The 18,501-nt window shown below is 40.5% G+C and overlaps 1 protein-coding gene across 1 annotated transcript; it reads left to right on the forward strand.

Annotated features, from left to right (window-relative positions):
* The first annotated feature begins 274 nt into the window (after window positions 1–274).
* Window positions 275–13,006, forward strand: LOC139371479 (serine/threonine-protein kinase H1 homolog). The gene is made up of 3 exons (XM_071111930.1): window positions 275–678; window positions 1,505–2,658; window positions 11,002–13,006. The coding sequence occupies exons 2-3, from the start codon at window positions 1,708–1,710 to the stop codon at window positions 11,317–11,319; spliced, it is 1,269 nt and encodes a 422-aa protein (XP_070968031.1). The 5' UTR covers window positions 275–678; window positions 1,505–1,707; the 3' UTR covers window positions 11,320–13,006.
* The last annotated feature ends 5,495 nt before the right edge of the window (window positions 13,007–18,501 follow it).

Raw genomic sequence — 18,501 nt, forward strand, 5'->3', positions numbered from 1 at the left:
TAGCCTACATTTGATATAAACCTTGCAGCATCAAGAGAAAACAAAATTCTGAAATACATAGAATTACCCACATCAACACTTAATTGATTAGCCTAATAATTAAAAATAATTATGACAGAGTTTGTTAGCAGGACAATAACTTCAGGTAGGTCTGCCCTACACTGTAATTCAAGAGCGATTTCAACGTGTCATGTATTTTCCACTTTTGACAGCTGTTCTTGTAATATTTTAGATGAACAAAATAACAAAACCGTTGGTACGGTACTTTTCTTCTGATCCAGGAAGTGACCTCACGACGTCCTCGATGATTTTCTGGGGTAGAAACAAGCCGACGAGGAGGTCGTTCCAACAAAGAAGTTTGCAGGAAAAAGGTGGTCCCACTCAAGAACACCGTTTTATGAAGCGAACGACCGAGCGCTTCTATCTGTTTTTTTTTGCCACGGTGTTGTTGCTTTACGCGCAAAATGAAGCCATCAACTTGTTGCAATTTACTTGAAACGTTATCAGGGCCATCATCTGGATTCAACTTTGAAAAATCCGAACCAAAAAAAAACTGAGACAACAGCTGAGAGTGGGGTGAGGAGGAGGTTGGCTTTGGCAAGTTGTGGACTTCTGCCTTGTAACTCCCGCTGTCGTATGTTGCTAGCTAACTTGCTAATTAGCTAACTTTGATATAAGGTAAGATTTTACGTTGTTTTGATGCTTCAGAGTATATAATACGATTAAATCTACTCAAACAAGGTATAACGTTTCATATATTTTTACATATACATATATAATTTTTGTAACATTCGATCAAGATAAATGGCTTGGAACTTCACTATCTTTATCTGGCAAATTGTTTCAAATCCCAACCATAAACATTCAAACAACTTTTAGGCCTATACTTTTAGTTCATGATACAGAGGAATGCTAGGCTACTATCGGCATTTAGGTTTGTTACAATCATCATGGCCGACAAAAGGCATTTTGCTGGTTACATCCACCAAATGATACACTGTGCAGTTTATGACAACATTGTATAATTTTGTAATTTGTGGATACATTATATATTTGATACATGGCGGCTGTTGCCAATACCGCTATTTTCCTCGTTTACAAGGTACGATGTATCCAGGCCTAAAGCGTAAATGGATATGGATCTGGGGGGGGGGGGGGTTGGTGGGATGGGTGAACCGTTATTTAGCGGTATGTCAACACATGCCGATTTTTTAAATTTATTTTTATAGATCTTGGTAGGCCCGATTCTAGAACGTTTACCAGACAGCCCAGTGTTGATTCTACTAACATAATTCTTGATTTTATTTTGTGTAGTCAACGGTTGTCAGTTTAGGTAGAACTTGATACATTGCCACAGCAAATAGGCCTAAATGCAATGTTTAGTCAAATCAGTCAATGGCTCTAATCTTTCAGGATGCACATTTATTTTTTTGCTGTTGAACTTGGTATTGGACAATGATTTATTTCAAATGTATAATTGTTTACTCTGTATTCTTTCTTTCAGAATTGCCCCATTTCATCAGTCTACTACAGTGTGGTGAGGTCTGTTTTCTGAGTGGTCTGCCACAGTGATTGGTTCAGTGGGCCACTGCAGCATTTCCTCAAGAACATTGGCTGCTTCCTGTGGCTTGATGCTTTTCAGTGCTTGGATGTTGCGTGGGCGATGAGGATGTCCTGCTGGTCCCAGTGGGACAGGATTGTGATGTGATGGGGTGCAGGACGAGCAAGGTCCTCCCTGAGCCACCTGGAGATGTCCAGCTAGACTTGGTCAAAAAGGTGGATCCCCTCCAGACCGACATCTACAAACATTTTATCCGAGGCGACGGCAGTGGGAGTAAAATGAGAGGGGAGAAAACAGGCTCTCCTCCGCCCCAGGCAGCATTCTCAGCCGCCCAGGCACCCACAAATACAGGCCAACCAGAGGCCTCTGACCCACGCAGAAACAAGGTAGCCAAGTACAGAGCAAAGTTTGACCCACGGGTCACAGCCAAATATGACATTAAGGCGCTGATAGGCCGAGGTAGCTTCAGCCGGGTGGTGCGAGTGGAGCATAAGAGCACGCGGCAGCCCTACGCCATCAAGATGATAGAGACGCGCTACAGAGAGGGACGTGAGGTATGTGAGTCAGAGCTGTGTGTCCTGCGGCGTGTACGCCACACCAACATTATCCAGCTGATGGAGGTGTTTGAGACAGCTGAGCGAGTATACATGGTGATGGAGCTGGCTACAGGGGGAGAGCTTTTTGACCGTATCATCGCCCGTGGCTCTTTCACAGAGCGTGATGCTACACGTGTCCTACAGATGGTACTGGACGGGGTCAAGTATCTACATACACTTGGCATCACCCACCGTGACCTCAAGCCTGAGAACCTGCTCTACTATCACCCCGGTGCAGACTCTAAGATTATGGTCACTGACTTTGGGCTGGCAAGCACTCGTAAGAAGGGTGATGAGTGCTTGATGAAGACCACTTGTGGGACACCAGAGTACATTGCCCCAGAGATCCTGGTACGAAAGCCATACACCAATGCTGTGGATATGTGGGCTCTAGGGGTCATCTCCTACATTCTGCTGAGTGGAACCATGCCTTTTGAGGATGACAACCGCATGCGCCTCTACCGTCAGATCCTCAAGGGGAAGTACAGCTTTTCTGGGGAGGTAAGCACCTATGACGTTACACCCTCTTTGTCCATTTCTTTTCTGTTTATTACTAATTTGTTGTCCTCTCTACTTCTCAATACTTCTACAATCCCCTATCGAGCATTCCTCCTTTGACGTGTTGATAACATTATATGATATACCAGACAGTACATACACTGACACACACCACATATTAGTGAGTGGTGAAGAGGGTACCAATACCAGTCGATGTACTGGTACATACATGGCCATTAGAAGGTATTCACACCCTGGCTGTGATAGGAGAAAATTGAGGATGGATCAACATTGTAGTTACTCCCCAATACATACTTAATTGACTGAGTGAAAAGGAAGCCTGTACAAAAGAAAACATATTTCAAAACATGCATCCTGTTTGCAATAAGGCACTAAAGTGAAACTGCAAAAAATGTGGCAAAGAAATGAACTTTGCCCCCAACATAACGCTTTGTATTCAGGACAAACACAACACATCACTGAGTACCACTCTTCATATTTTCAAGCATGGTGGTGGCTGCATCATGTTATGGGTATGCTTGTCATCTGCAAGGACTAGGGAGTTTTTTGTAGGATAAGAAGAAACAGAATAGAGCTAAGCACAGGCAAAATCCTAGAGGAAAACCTGGTTTAGTCTGCTTTCCAACAGACACTGGGAGACAAATTCACCTTTCAGCAGGACAATAACCTAAAACACAAGGCTGGAGTTGCTTACCAAGACAACATTGATTGTTCCTGGGGGCCTAGTTAAAGTTTTGGCAAAACTATCTATGGCAAAACTTGAAAATGGCTGTCTAGCAATGATCAGCATCCAACTTGACAGAGCTTGAATCATTTTTAAAAAATGGTGCAAATGGAAATGTACAATCCAGGTGTGCAAAGCTCTTAGAGACACATTACTCAAAGACTCACAGCTATAATCACTGTATTGACTCAGGGGTGTGAATACTTACAGTACAAGTCAAAAGTTTGGACACGCCTACTCATTCAAGGGTTTTTCTTTATTTTTTACTATTTTCTGCATTGTAGAATAATAGTGCAGACATCAAAACTATGAAATAACACATTTGGAATCATGTAGTAACCAAAAAAAGTGTTAAACAAATGAAAATATATTTGAAATTCTTCGAAGTAGCCACCCTTTGCCTTGATGATGGCTTTGCACACTCTTGGCATTCTCTCAACCAGTTTCATGAGGATTGCTTTTCCAACAGTCTTGAAGGAGTTCCCACATATGCTGAGCACTTGCTGGCTGCTTTTCCTTCACTGCGGTTCAACTCATCCCAAACCATTTCAATTGTGTTGAGGTCAGGTGATTGTGGAGGCCAGGTCATCTAATGCAGCACTCCATCCCTCTCCTTATTGGTCAAATAGCCCTTACACGCCATCACACCTCCTCCGTGCTTCATGGTGGGAACCACACATACAGAGATCATCCGTTCACCTACTCTGCGTCTCAAAGACACGGCGGTTGGAACCAAAAATCTCAAATTTGAACTCCGGTCTAATGTCAATTGCTCGTGTTTCTTGGCCCAAGCAGGTCTCTTCTTCTTCTTGGTGTCCTTTTAGTAGTGGTTTCTTTGCAGAAATTCGACCATGAAGGCCTGATTCACGCACCCTCCTCTGAACAGTTCATGTTGAGATGTGTTTGTTACTTGAACTCTGTGAAGCATTTATTTGGGCTGCAATCTGAGGTGCAGTTGGGATCGTTCGGGACGCTAGCGTCCCACCTCGCCAACAGCCAGTGAAATTGCAGGGCGCCAAATTCAAAACAACAAATCTCATGATTAAAATTCCTCAACCATACAAGTATTTTACACCATTTTAAAGATACACTTCTCGTTAATCCAACCACAGTGTCTGATTTCAAAAAGGCTTTTCAGCGAAAGCAGAACATATCAGGTCAGCAACTAGTCACAGAAAGCATTCAGCCATTTTCCAACCAAAGAGAGGTACAATTAATCACTAACCTTTGACGATCTTCATCAGATGACACTCCCAGGACTCAATGTTACACAATACATGTATGTTTTGTTCGATCAAGTTCATATTTATATCCAAAAACCTCAGTTTACATTGGTGCCATGTTCAGAAATGCCTCCAAAACATCCAGAGAAATTGCAGAGAGCCACATCAAATAACAGAAATACTCATCATAAACTTTGATGAAAGATACAGGTTTTACATAGAATTAAATATAAACTTGTTCTTAATGCAACCGCTGTGTCAGATTTCAAAAAAGCTTTACGGCAAAAGTACAATATTCAATAATCTGAGGACAGAGTTCAGCCACATATGCAAGCCATACAGTTACCCGCCAAATTGTGGAGTTAACAAAAGTCATAAATAGCATTATAAATCTTCACTTACCTTTGCTGATCTTTGTCGGAATGCACTCCCAGGACTCCCACTTCCACAAGAACTGTTCGTTTTGTTTGATTACATCCATATTTATGACCAAATACCTGTTTTGTTTGTGCGTTTAGTTCACTATTCCAAAGGCACAATGCGCACGCGCAAAATCCAGACAGTCAAAAGAGTTCCATTACAGTTTGTAGAAACATGTCAAACGATGTTTACAATCAATCCTTAGGTCTTTTTATAATAAATCTTCAATAATATTCCAACCGGACAATAGTGTATTCATTACAGAGGAAAAAGAAGGCACGGCGTGCCCGTGTGACCGCGCAGTAAACAACTGATTGGCCTCAGCCTAGTCCACTTGTTGAAACAGCTCTTATTCGACCACCTTCCACAATAGAAGCCTCAAACAACTTTGTAACGACTGTTGACATCTGCTGGAAGCCTTGGGAAGTGCAATCTGGCCCCATAGACACAGCATATTGGATAGGCAATCACTTAAATGAAACTACAAACCTCAGATTTCCCACTTCCTGGTTGGATTTGTCTCAGGTTTTTGCCTGCCATATGAGTTATATTATACTCACAGACATCATTCAAACAGTTTTTAGAAACTTCAGTGTGTTTATATCCAATACCACTAATAATATGCATATATTAGCATCTAGGACAGAGTAGCAGGCAGTTTACTCTGGGCACCTTATTCATCCAAGCTACTCAATACTGCCCCCCTGTCACCAAGAAGTTAACTCTAATGAACTTATCTTCTGCAGCAGAGGTAACTCTGGGTCTTCCTTTCATGTCACGGTCCTCATGAGAGCCAGTTTCATCATAGCCCTTGATGGTTTTTGCGACTGCACTTGAAGAAACTTTAGACGTTCTTGATTTTCCGCATTGTATGACCTTCATGTTTTAAAGTAATGATGGACTGTCGTTTCTGTTTGCTTATTTGAGCTGTTCTTGCCATAATATTAGCCCTATTAGGACTTAGCCCTATTTGCTAAGAACATCTTCTGTATACCACCCCTACCTTGTCACAACACAACTGATTGACTCAAACGCATTAATTTGGGATAGGGGGCAGAATTTTCACCTTTGGATGAATAGAGTGAACTGCCTCTTACTCTGTCCCAGATGCTAATATATGCATATTGTTATTAGTAGTATTTGATAGAAAACACTCTGAAGTTTCTACAACTGTTTGAATGATGTCTGTAAGTATAACATAACTCATGGCAGGCGAAAACCTGAGGAAAATCCAATCAGGAAGTGGAACATCTGAGGTTTGTAGTTTTTCAAAGCTTGGCCTACGCATTGAGATATGGATGAGGTTGCACTTCCTAGGGCTTCCACTAGATGTCAACCGTCTTTTGAAACTTGAATGAGGATTCTACTATAAAGGAGGGGCTCATGAGACCTGTTTGAGTCAGTGGTCTGGCATAGTGTCTCGGTCTCATGACGCGTGCTCCCGACAGAGTTACCTCGTGTTCCAGTGCTTTTTCTGAAGACAAAGGAATTCTCCGGTTGGAACATTATTGATGTTTTATGTTCAACATCCTAACGATTGATTCCATACATCGTTTGACATGTTTCTAAAGGACTGTAACGGAACTTTTCGAGTTTGTCTGGATGAAATGCTCGCGCCTCATGAAGATGGATTACTGGGCTGAACACGCTTACAACAAGTGGCTATTTGGACATAAATGATGGAACTTTAGTCATTTACTGTCGAACTGGGATTCCTGGGAGTGCCTTCTGATGAAGATCGTCAAAGGTAAGTGAATATTTATGGTGTTTCTAACTTTGTTGATTCCAAAATGGCGGCTATCCCTCTGTCTGTTTTGGGTTCTGAGCGGCGTTCTCAGATTATGCTTTTTCTGTGAAGTTTTTTTGAAATCTGACACAGCGGTTGCATTAAGGAGAAGTCTATCTTTAATTCTGTGAATAACACTAGTATCTTTTTATCAATGATTATTATTAGTATTTCTGCAAAATCACCAGATGTTTTGGAATCAAAACATTACTTGCACGTAAGGCGCCAATGTAAACTGAGATTTTTGGATATAAATATGCACATTATCGAACAAAACATACATGATGTCCTATGAGTGTCATCAGATGAAGATCATCAAAGGTTAGTGATTAATTTCATCTATATTTCTGCTTTTTGTGACTCCTATCTTTGGCTGGAAAAATGGCTGTTTTTCGACTTGGCGGTGATCTAACATAATCATGTTGTGCTTTAGCTGTAAAGCATTTTTTAAATCGTACACGATGGGTAGATTAACAAGATGTTTGTCTTTCATTTGCTGTATTGGACTTGTTAATGTGTGATTTCAAAAAAATATTTTTGAATTTCGCGCACTGCCTTTTCAGCGGAATGTTGTCGAGGTGTTCCGCTAGCGGAACCCCTGCGCAAGAAAGGTTAAGAAGGAAAGAAATTCCATAAATGAACTTTTAACAAGGTACACCTTGAAATGCATTCCAGGTGACTGACTACCTTATGAAGCTGGTCGAGAGAATGCCAAGAGTGTGCAAAGCTGTCATCAAGGCAAAGAGTGGCTACTTTGAAGAATCTCAAATATAAAATATATTTTAGTTTAACACTTTTTTGGTTACTAAATGATTCCAAATGTGTTATTTCATAGTTTTGATGTCTTCATTATTCTACAATGTAGAAAATAGTAAAAAATAAAGTAAATCACTGATAATGAGTAGGCGTGTCAACTTTTGGCTGGTACTGTATGTAAATGAGATCTCTATTTAATTTTCAGTAGATTTACAAACATTTCTAAAAACATGTTTTCAATTTGCCATTATGAGTACTGTTTGTAGATTGGCAAGAATAAAATATATTTAAACCATTTGAATTCAGGCTGTAACGCAACAAAATTTGGAATAAGTCAAGGAGTATGAATACTTTCTGAAGGCACTGTAGATTTTAAAACAAATATTTGAGTAGATTGTTTTGGAGTAGGGGACATTATGGTAATTATCAGAAATGCCTTCAGCATCATGTCGGTTTGGGGATGTAACATCTTTGAGCTGTATATGTGTCATGTATATTAAGCTCATATGAGATTTATCTGTGGGTCTAAAAATATGTATATTGGATGTCTGCTGGGTGATTGGAAATGCAGCAGTTTACAGTTCAGGAGGTGTAACATCTAGGGCTGTGGGGGTAATGACATTTTCTTAGCTGGTTGTCATGCAAAAGACTGCCGGTCTTCTGGTAATTAACAAACACGTTTAGCATCTCCAGGCCCCCACGCATACAAGCTGCTGATGTGAGCCTTTAGAACATCTACATTTTAAAAAAGTAGAATAAATCAATTGAATATACACCATCACAATAAATCCATTTATTTTAGTCTGGTCTAAAGAAACATGATATGACAAAAATGTATTTCAGAAGAACATTTGCCCTAATGTATGTTATCTGGCTATGCGCCATGCTGTAGGCTACTTCATTTTGCAGACAATATATGCTTTAAGTCCCACACCATTATAGTAAGAAGTGTATATAACTAAAATGGATGGGATATTTTTTCCAATTCCGGAGCGAGTGCGCTTATGAAGTGACTATGTTGAGCGTAAAAGTGATAATTTGAAACGGGTCCTATATGTTAACTCTAAATCTGTTTGGCAACTTTGGTTGTGAATGGTACAAAACTTACAATGTCTTATAAATCAAAATATATGGGCTGCATGATGCTAGGCTATTGATTTGAGAAAGTAAAAAAAATTACTCTGTTCCTTGCTTCAGGCTGCACACGCTAATCTCATCAAGTGATCGATCATATTTTCACCCATCAGACTATTCTCAATTTAATCTGTCTTTACTAATATGTAAAATTTATTTCAATTTATAGTGGTCCATTATCAAATGGGCAGGGGAAAAAAGATGTCTGTGTGCACTCGAATAGCGAATGGAGGCCACTTACCCACAGGTTAGTTTTTCACTGATGCCGGGGTAGGCTACTGGATTATTTCACTCCACACATTAACCACTATTTGAGGAGCATGCAGCCTCTCACTACGTGAAAGATGACATTCTTCCCAAACTCTCTATACCATGAGCTCTACAACCCTGTTCCTGCAACTACCTGATGCTTCATTTGGGAAACCAAGTGAAGTCTGTTCGGGCACATCAATAGTAACATGTTTTCACAACGAAACATTTAATTAACTGTTGACAGCCCCTCTCACTGCATGCTCGAGAAAGGAATGAAGGAGAGAGGGGAGGAGATGGAAACGTACCGTGGTGAGAGATTCTGTAGCTAAAGGTAATGTCAGCCTATTAATTATAAAAATGTAAAAGCAATCCCTATTACTAGGCTATTCAAAATCAAATACAAATACACTAATTGTAATTATGTACCAAAGACATCTTAAATTCGTTATTTTTTTGTGTTTTTTCTGCAATGTATAATATGCGCTAGGCTATGCATTGTATAGACACAATCATTATTTTAAATTCAGTTTTTTGGGGGGGGTGTGGGCTCATATATAGACATGCGTAAGCTCTAATATGCATATTCATATGCTGTAATATGCATATGGGTGTTTTTTAATTAATCCTCACCTTAAAGTGTTGTGTTGGGCTTTGAAACATCCACAAAGATCATGTTTTCTACTGTTTCAACCAATTGTTGAACTTTCTTGTGTTAAAGAAGCAGCGGCTTGGTTGGTTGTGTATTGGAGGACGCATGACTTTCAACCTTCGTCTCTCCCGAGCCCGTACGGGAGTTGTAGCGATGAGACAAGATAGTAGCTACTACAACAATTGGATACTACGAAATTGGGGAGAAAAAGGGGTAAAATTCAAAAATAATAAAAATAAAATTGATCAGTCACATTTGATGATAAGTGTTTGATGTGATTTTTGATTGAATTTGCATTGACGTCATACTGGTTAGAGGGACAATAGAGTCCCGAGTACCAGGCCATTAGCTTCCTGATGATTGTTACTGAGTTGAGTACTACCAACGCATGTCCAGAGTGCATTACCGTGACTCAACGGTCACTTGGAATATTACTGCGGTCGTGTAGCAGTAATATGGTCACTGCAACAGCCCTATTAACATCTGACTGGGGTAGAAACAAGTGTACAGTAGGGCACTTGAGGGCACTTAGTGACTCTGCTGTAGTAAAGAAAGATTCCTCACAGTTGGAAATTCAAGCAGAGAATCAAAACCAAAGTTACACTTCTTTTAGTTTAAGAAAATATATTAATTTAGTTCTGGATGCTTTGCAGACAGTTGCTTATGTGTTAGGTTTAATTTTAATAAAAAACATGTGTCTGTGTTTCTCGACTGGGCGTAATGCTCATGTCATCTCTGAACTTACAACACGACCCCCCCTACGTGACTTTGTGACGTAGCTTAAGGCTGGAGTTCCTGGAAGCAACCACAGTATGCTTGATGTGTGCGTGCGTTGGGGCCTTTCTTATACTCTGAATCAGACAGGCTCAGCTTCTCAGTGTGGGTAACATACATGGTTGTAGCTATTCTTCCTTTATAAAGGCCTAATGTTTATGCTGTAGTCTGAGGGCAAATCACCCCCTGTCCTTTATCATTGGACAGCACTTTGAACGAGCGAAAGACATGCCTGGCCATGTCTTTTTCCTTGGATCCTAGGGTTCAGAAATTGTACTCAATATCTCGTTGCCGTATGTTACACTACAAAAAAAGAATCGGCCTTTAAGTTCACATTGTGAAGTTACTACTGTGCTATTAACATGTAGCCTGTAGGTTTACAGAGCATTACAGTACAGCAATATTAAACTGTAGCTGCTTTACACTCTGCTGCCCCCTTGTGTGCATTGTTCATTATGGCCATGCCCCCAAATTGCCCTTTTCTTAACCAGTGTGCTAGAGAAATTGACCCCCTCTGCTAATTAATTACTTTGATTCGACCCTCCCCCCCGTGCATAGAAATGTGCAGTTTCTCAACATTTAAACATTTTTCTTTCTCCCTGCTCAGCCATGGCCCAGTGTGTCCAACCTGGCAAAGGACTTCATCGACCGTGTGCTGACTGTTGACCCCAGTGAGAGGTTAACAGCAGGCCAGGCTCTGAAGCACCCCTGGATCGTCAGCATGGCCGCGTCATCCTCCATGAAGAACCTGCAGCGCTCTATCTCCCAAAACCTCCTGAAGAGGGCCTCATCACGCTGTCACAGCACCAAGTCTGCCCAGTCCACACGCTCCAGCCGCTCCACCAAGTCCAACAAGGCTCGTCGTGCTCGGGAGAAAGAGCTGCGTGAGCTCAACCGCCGCTACCAACAACAATACAATGGTTGAGTAATAGTTATGTGGGTTGCAATGTTGAAACTCATAATGTTGTGTGTCTCATTGAGACCACAAGCAGGGACTTACCAGCAGCTGCCTGGAACAGCAATTCAGCTCCTAGGCCATAGTGCCACTGGGGCAGCAAGAAAAACATCCTCATATTTCACCCTTTTTTCCTAGATTCCTATTCCCTAATGTTTCTTTCCTGTCCTTGTGTCTCTCACATTTATTTATTGTTGATTATATTGTTTCTGTGGAAATGGTCACTTGAAGCTGCCCATCCTAAATGGATCTGTTGAACAACATTCTAGGAATTAAGTTTTAGGAAGGGGTGTTAAAATGCTGTTCCTGCACTCGTTCTTGATTATTTGCTGTGAATTCATGGTACAAGAACAGTGGGTCACTTGCTTTGGTGGAGATACTTTTGGTCATGTAGTGTATGTGGACACCTGCTCGTCGAACATCTCATTCCAAAATCATGTGCATTAATATGGAGTTGGTCCCCCTTTTCGGCTATAAACCCTCTTCTGGGTAGGCTTTCCACTAGATCCATTCAGCTACAAGGGCATTAGTGAGGTCGGGTACTGTCGGCGTTCCAATTAATCTGAAAGGTGTTCGATGGGGTTGAGGTCAGGACTTTGTGCAGGCCAGTCAAATTCTTCCACACCGATCTCGACAAACCATTTCTGTATGGACCTCGCTTTGTGCACGGGGGCATTGTCATGCTGAAACAGGAAAGGGCCTTCCCCAAACTGTTGTCACAAAGTTGGAGGCACCGAATCGTCTAGAATGGCATTGTATGCTGTAGCGTTAAGATTTCCCTTCACTGGAACTAAGAGGCCTAGCCCGAACCATGAAAAACATCCCAGACCATTATTTCTCCTCCACCAAACTTTACAGTTGGCACTATGCATTGGGGCAGCTAGTGTTCTCCTGGCATCCACCAAACCCAGATTTGTCCGTTAGACTGCGAGATGGTGAAGCGTGATTCATCACTCCAGAGAATGTGGTTCCACTACTCCAGGGTCCAATTGCGGCGAGCTTTACACCACTCCAGCCAACGCTTGGCATTGCGCATGATGATCTTAGGCTTGTTGGGCTGCTCGGCCATGGAAACCCATTTCATGAAGCTTCTGACTAACAGTTCTTGTGCTGACGTTGCTTCCAGAGGTAGTTTGGAACTCTAGTGAGTGTTGCAACTGAGGACGGACGATTTTTACGCACTATGCGGTCCCGTTCTGTAAGCTTGTGTGGCCTACCACTTCGCAGCTGAGCCGTTGTTGCTTCTAGAAGTTTTCACTTCACAATAGCAGCACATACAGTTGACCGGGGCAGCTCTAGCAGAGCAGAAATTTGATGTACTGACTTGTTGGAAAGGTGGCATCTTATGACAGTGCCACATTGAAAGTAATTTAGCGCTTCAGTACGGGCCATTCTACTCCCAATGTTTGTGTATGGAGATTATGTCTGTGTGCTTGATTATATACACCTGTCAGCAATGGGTGTGGCTGAAATGGCCGAATCGACAAATTTTGAAGGGATGTCCACATACTTCTGGTCATGTAGTGAATATATCCTGAGATACTAAATATTTTTTTTTATACTTTGTGCTAAAACACAAGTATGTCAGAAGCAAGGTTTCCATCCAATTGACTACAGATTTTCTTGTGAATATTAAAAAAAGAAGAAGAATTAAAAACAATCAGAGAATTAAAACCCACCAGAGATGTGTTTCCGGGAAATTAACTTGTTGCGGATGAAAGGCTTTGCTTGATGATGTAGTGTTTATAAAAATAACTTCATTCCCAAATTAAAAAAATATAAGTTAAATGGGTTTCCATCGCATTTTCAACTCGGATTGTTTTGCCACAAAAAGAAATGCGTTATATAGCAGATATGCCCACTCTGGTACTGACCCTGGCACTCTAGCCAACAGCTCTCAGATACAGTGCAGGTAAAGCCTACATGATGAGATTATTATGGCCATCATGTCACCAGAATAAGACCCTCAATATTTATTGGAAAGGAGATTCAAGCTCATCACCTTGCACTTTCACCACCCTGTGAAGTTCATCATAATTTATTTCATCTGTAGCATAATAAACTGCATGGTTTCCCGAGTTGTAGTGGGAGGACCATACATGTCATCACTTGACTCCAAGTTTACTTCCACCTACATTTCTCTGATAATTAATTTTACTGACACAAAAATATCCCACCTTGTGTAGCACATATTGTTTTGTCGACATTTGGAAAGTTTACTGAAAAATGTGCTGTTTCCATCAGGCCAGTCGTGACTTAAAAATAAAAAAAAAGCAGGTTGGATGGAAACCTGGTTAATGAAGGCCAAAATAAACATTTATTTATTTAATTTTGGTTTAGAAGTCTAGTATATCCAATATTATTGTATTCTGACCAGTTGCTTTCATGATTTGAAAATTAAGTATTTTTCTAACCAGGATTCAGTTTTTATAACCTGTTAATGTAGGAGTTGTTTCTATTCATTTTGGGATTCTTTTTTAACTGTGATCTTGAAAGACTATGGGAGGTTGACTGGAAACTCTAAATAAGGAAAGATGAGCCAGCGCTTTTGCATAGTTGTCATTGTGGGGACTGGGGACTTGTTCAGATCGAGGCCTGTCCTGTCTCTGCACTTTCCTGGTCCTGCTACACAGTCTGAGATGGACAGCCCTATTGTAATGAAGGATACACGTCAAGGGATGTGTAATTTAACAAATTGATGGAGAATAGATCGCTAACTGATGGAGAACTGGTTGATGGCTCAGCATTCATTTAGTTTGTTATATCAAATGTCTTTCCAATTTGTTCTGATTAGTTTAGACATGTCATGTTTTTATTGTATTTTTTCCCATAATTGTCATTGGCCAAACCGTATAGTTAGTAGGTTGACACCATTTGTAATATTGTGGATGCTTTGCCAGTCAGAGCTCACAGACTATTGGGAGAGACCAATTTAAATCTGGCACTTGTTCTCTATTGTCAAGTCTTTTAAAAATCAAGAATAATTGCCATAAAATCTGGAGTGTTGTGATGAAGTATTTTACATTGTTCTTTCAAATAATTATCTTCAATACTTCCACGATTTATTTTTGGCGTACTTTGTTATAGCCTGTGAATGCACTTATTTTAATTAAATTTGAGGGATGGATCAAGAACCTGATCACATTTAACTGATTGTTTCAGTTTCTAGCACTTCATTTTGAGGGGTCATTCAAGTGTTTTGAAGGGCTTCAAAAGCAATTCTGTGTTAAAAAAATAATAATAATAATAATAATTATACCTCTTAGTTATTGTGTTGACAGGATGTAGGTTTTATGTCTTCATTAAAACTGCTCTTGTTAGATACTTTTGTGTTTACCTTTTTGTACTCCCCAACCAGAACAACCATTATAAGCAATTGGTATGATGTGGTCATATGTACGTTTAAGTAATTTGTGGTGAGAAGCGCTGGTATTTTGAGGTACATTTTTTTTTAAAAGATACTGGAAATTCAACAGAGCCGTATCAGCTGACCTCAGTCTCTCTTTTGGAATTTCTATAATGTTACATTATTCTCTATCTACACTGTCGGTCCTACTGCTGTTATTTGTTTTGTAAATCGTTGCACACAGTCAAGTGCAGTGGTGTCCCCCGTCCCCCCTCTCCACATAGTTCACGTGGTCACCTGTTGACGTAATGGTAACTCAATTTTAATAGCATCTCTTCGTCACATGAAGTGCCTGACATTTGCATTGTTGTCATTTATGTGCATGTTTCTGTAAGTAGACACTTTTTTGTGTTCAAAGTTCAGACCCCTTGACTTTTTATGTTACAGCCTTTTTCTAAAATGGATTAAATACATTTCTTCCCTCATCACTCTACACACAATACCCCATAATGACAAAGTGAAACGTTTTTATTTTTTATGTTTGCAAATGTATGAAAAGTAAAAAACAGATTACTTATGAAAATAAGTTTTCAGAACCTTTGCTATGAGACATGAAGTTGAGCTCAGGAGCATTCTTTTTTCATTCATCATCCTTGATGTTTCTACAACTTGATTAGAGTCCATCTGTGGTAAATTCAATTGATTAGACATGATTTGCAAAGGCACACACCTGTCTACATAAGGTCCCACAATTAACAGTGCATGTCAGAGTAAAAACCAAGCCCTGAGATCGAAGGAATTGTCCGTAAAGCTCAGAGACAGGATTGTGTCGAGGCGTAGATCTGGGGAAGAGTACCAAAAAATGTCTGCAGCATTGAAGGTCCCCAAGAACACAGTGGCCTCCATCATTCTTAAATGGAGGAAGTTTGGAACCACCAAGACTCTTCCTAGAGCTGGCCACCTGGCCAAACGGAGCAATATGGAGAGAAGGGCCTTGGTCAGGGAGGTGACCAAGAACCTGATGGTCACTGACAGAGCTCCAGAGTTCCTCTGTGGAGATGGGAAAACCTTCCAGAAGGACAAACCATATCTGCAGCACTCCACCAATCAGGCCTTTATGGTAGAGTGGCCAGACGGAAGCCACTCCTCAGTAAAAGGCACATGACAGCCTGCTTGGAGTTTGCCAAAAGGCACCTAAAAGACTCGCAGACCATGAGAAACAAGATTCTCTGGTCTGATGAAACCAAGATGGAACTCTTTGGCCTGAATACCAAGCGTCAAGTCTGGAGGAAACCTGGCACCATCCCTACAGTGAAGCATGGTGGCAGCATCATGCTGTGGAGATGTTTTTCAGCGGCAGACTAGTCAGGATTGAGGGAAAGATGAACGGAGCAAAGGACAGAGAGAGCCTTGATGAAAACCTGTTCCAGAGTGCTCAGGATCTCATACTGGGGCTAAGGTTAACCTTCCAACAGGACAACGACCCTAAGCATACAGCCAAGACAACGCAAGATTCGGAACAAGTCTCTGAATGTCCTTGAGTGGCCCAGCCAGAGCCTGGACTTGAACCCGATTGAACATCTTTGTAGAGACCTGAAAATAGCTGTGCAGCAATGTTCCCCATCCAACCTAACAAGGCTCTGCAGATAAGAATTCGAGAAACTCCCCAAATACAAGTGTGCCAAGCGTGTAGCGTCATACTCAAGGCTGTAATTGCTGCCAAAGGTGCTTCAACAAAATAACGGGTCTGAATAGTTATGTAAATGTAATACTTGTTTTTTTTTAAGTTTGGCTTTGTCATTATGGGGTACTGTATGTAGATGAAGAAAAAACAATTTAATCCATTTTAGAATAAGGCTGTAATGTAAGAAAATGTGAAAAAAGTCTAGGGGTCTGAATACTTTCCGAATGCACTGTACATCTATCTATCTGTAACATGCATTTCCACCCCACAGAACTAATAATGCCATGGTTTCAGTCACTTGTTGATTTGGTTTTTGGAACATCACTGTCTTACATTATTTATTTTTTAAAGTTTGGTTTTAATGCACATTTGAGATTCTAAATTCCCTGTACATCACAAAAACACAATTGCTGGACCAAAAGAGAAATAAATAAAACATTGAAATGAAGCAAAGGTTTAAAAATAAAACACATAATTGTAAAGTGTGCAATGTGTGCCAGGTCAATGAGTAAGTAAATAGTATTTGCAAGCGATTTTGCAGAATGTGAAAATTTTCCTAAAGCGTTTCCTTTCACATTTTCTATATGTACTATACATGTATAAATGTTGTTGACCGTTTTCTGAAGTAGCCAATTCAACACTGTCTTCTGAGTACAATTGTTTTTATGATTTTGAATATTCTTGTTCATGTGTGTGTTTAAATGAGTGATAACAACATATGGATTATTCTACATTAACTAATGGTGAACTGGTTCAATGAGTCATGTTTTACGCAAATGTGCCAAATAAACTCGAACCTGACTACCTTTTTGAATAGTAATTTAAATCAGTTTTCAGCAATGATCAGTCTTCGTGATAGTTTCTTGCAACAATCTAAGCAAGTATCAGCCATATGTTCATACCAAAGTGAAGAAACGCACCCTTATTCACACCGAGTGTGTCTCATGCTTTGTCAGATTTCCCTGTGTTTTCATCGATTCGGTCTCATTGTGGTCTCCCATGTGTGAGCCCTATAGATATTTTGTTTGGCAGTCCTAGTAAAACATTCCACAAATATGACTAAAAGGGGTTTGCTGCAATGTAAGATTGATGGTGATCTATCATGTTTCATCATAGGTAGGTATTATGTGGTTAATTAAATTAGCTAAGAAGTTTAAAGACTTTACAACAAGGAGCAGCATTGCTATTACTGGCTGATTTCAGATTGGGTAACCCTAAGAAATCCTCCACTCCATCATGTCAACACTATGGCTCGAACGATCAATGCATTTAAAAATCCAAGCCTCTGAAATTGTGCTTTTATCTCGTTTACCAGTTGATGTGTGCAATGTGTTTACTTGATAGACTAGTGTTGATGACTAGTTTAAATGTAGCCAATAAGTAATTTAGTGGTCCCGGGTGGCAGGTAGTCTAGTGGTTAGAGCGGTGGGCCAGTAACCATAAAGGTTGCTACATCGAATCCCCGAGTTGACAAGGTAAAAATATGTCATTCTGCCCCTGAACAAGGCAGTTAACTCACTGTTGCTAGGCTGTCATTGAAAATAAGAATTTGTTCTTAACTGACATACCTAGTTAAATAAATGCTGAAGGCAAAGATTCCCAGTTAATGTGATGCTCGGCATTTGATGACAGGGTGGCTAGAGTAGGGGAACAGAAGAGTCATTGTCTGTTCTTTTGAGTTTTGTCTTTGCCTGATAAAGTGAATTTAGGATATATCATTTATCCTGTACGAGCGTATGTGCCGAATACGTTAAGATGTTACAGGTGTCAAGCTTATGGGCATGTGGCAGCAGTGTGTAGGAGGGAGGGTCCAAGGTGTGAGAAATGTGCAAAAGGGCATGAGACAAAGGAATGTGTAGAATTGGGGAAAGTAGTGGAATGTGTTAATTGTAGGGGTGCCCATAGAGCTGGGGATCAGAAATGTCCCGTGCGAGAGAGGCAGGTTGAGGTTTCCAAGGTTAGAGTAGAGCAGAAGTTGTCATATGCAGAGGCAATGAAGAAAGTAGAGGAAGATGGGTTAAAGGGGAGGAGTGCTGAGAGTAGTAGAGGTATACCAGTACAGAGGGATAGGCCAAAAAGTGAAATAAGTTTCAGTAAGATTGGAATTTTTGCATTTATAGCA

Source organism: Oncorhynchus clarkii, chromosome 2 (genome assembly GCF_045791955.1).
Source record: "Oncorhynchus clarkii lewisi isolate Uvic-CL-2024 chromosome 2, UVic_Ocla_1.0, whole genome shotgun sequence".
Lineage (NCBI taxonomy): Eukaryota > Metazoa > Chordata > Actinopteri > Salmoniformes > Salmonidae > Oncorhynchus > Oncorhynchus clarkii.

What these genes read in the sequence shown, in the direction of transcription:
- LOC139371479 (XM_071111930.1), top strand. Translation starts at nt 1,708, where the DNA reads ATGGGGTGCAGGACGAGCAAGGTCCTCCCTGAGCCACCTGGAGATGTC. An exon ending in AGTACAGCTTTTCTGGGGAG is followed by an intron (nt 2,659 to 11,001) that starts GTAAGCACCTAT and finishes CTCCCTGCTCAG; the next exon opens with CCATGGCCCAGTGTGTCCAA.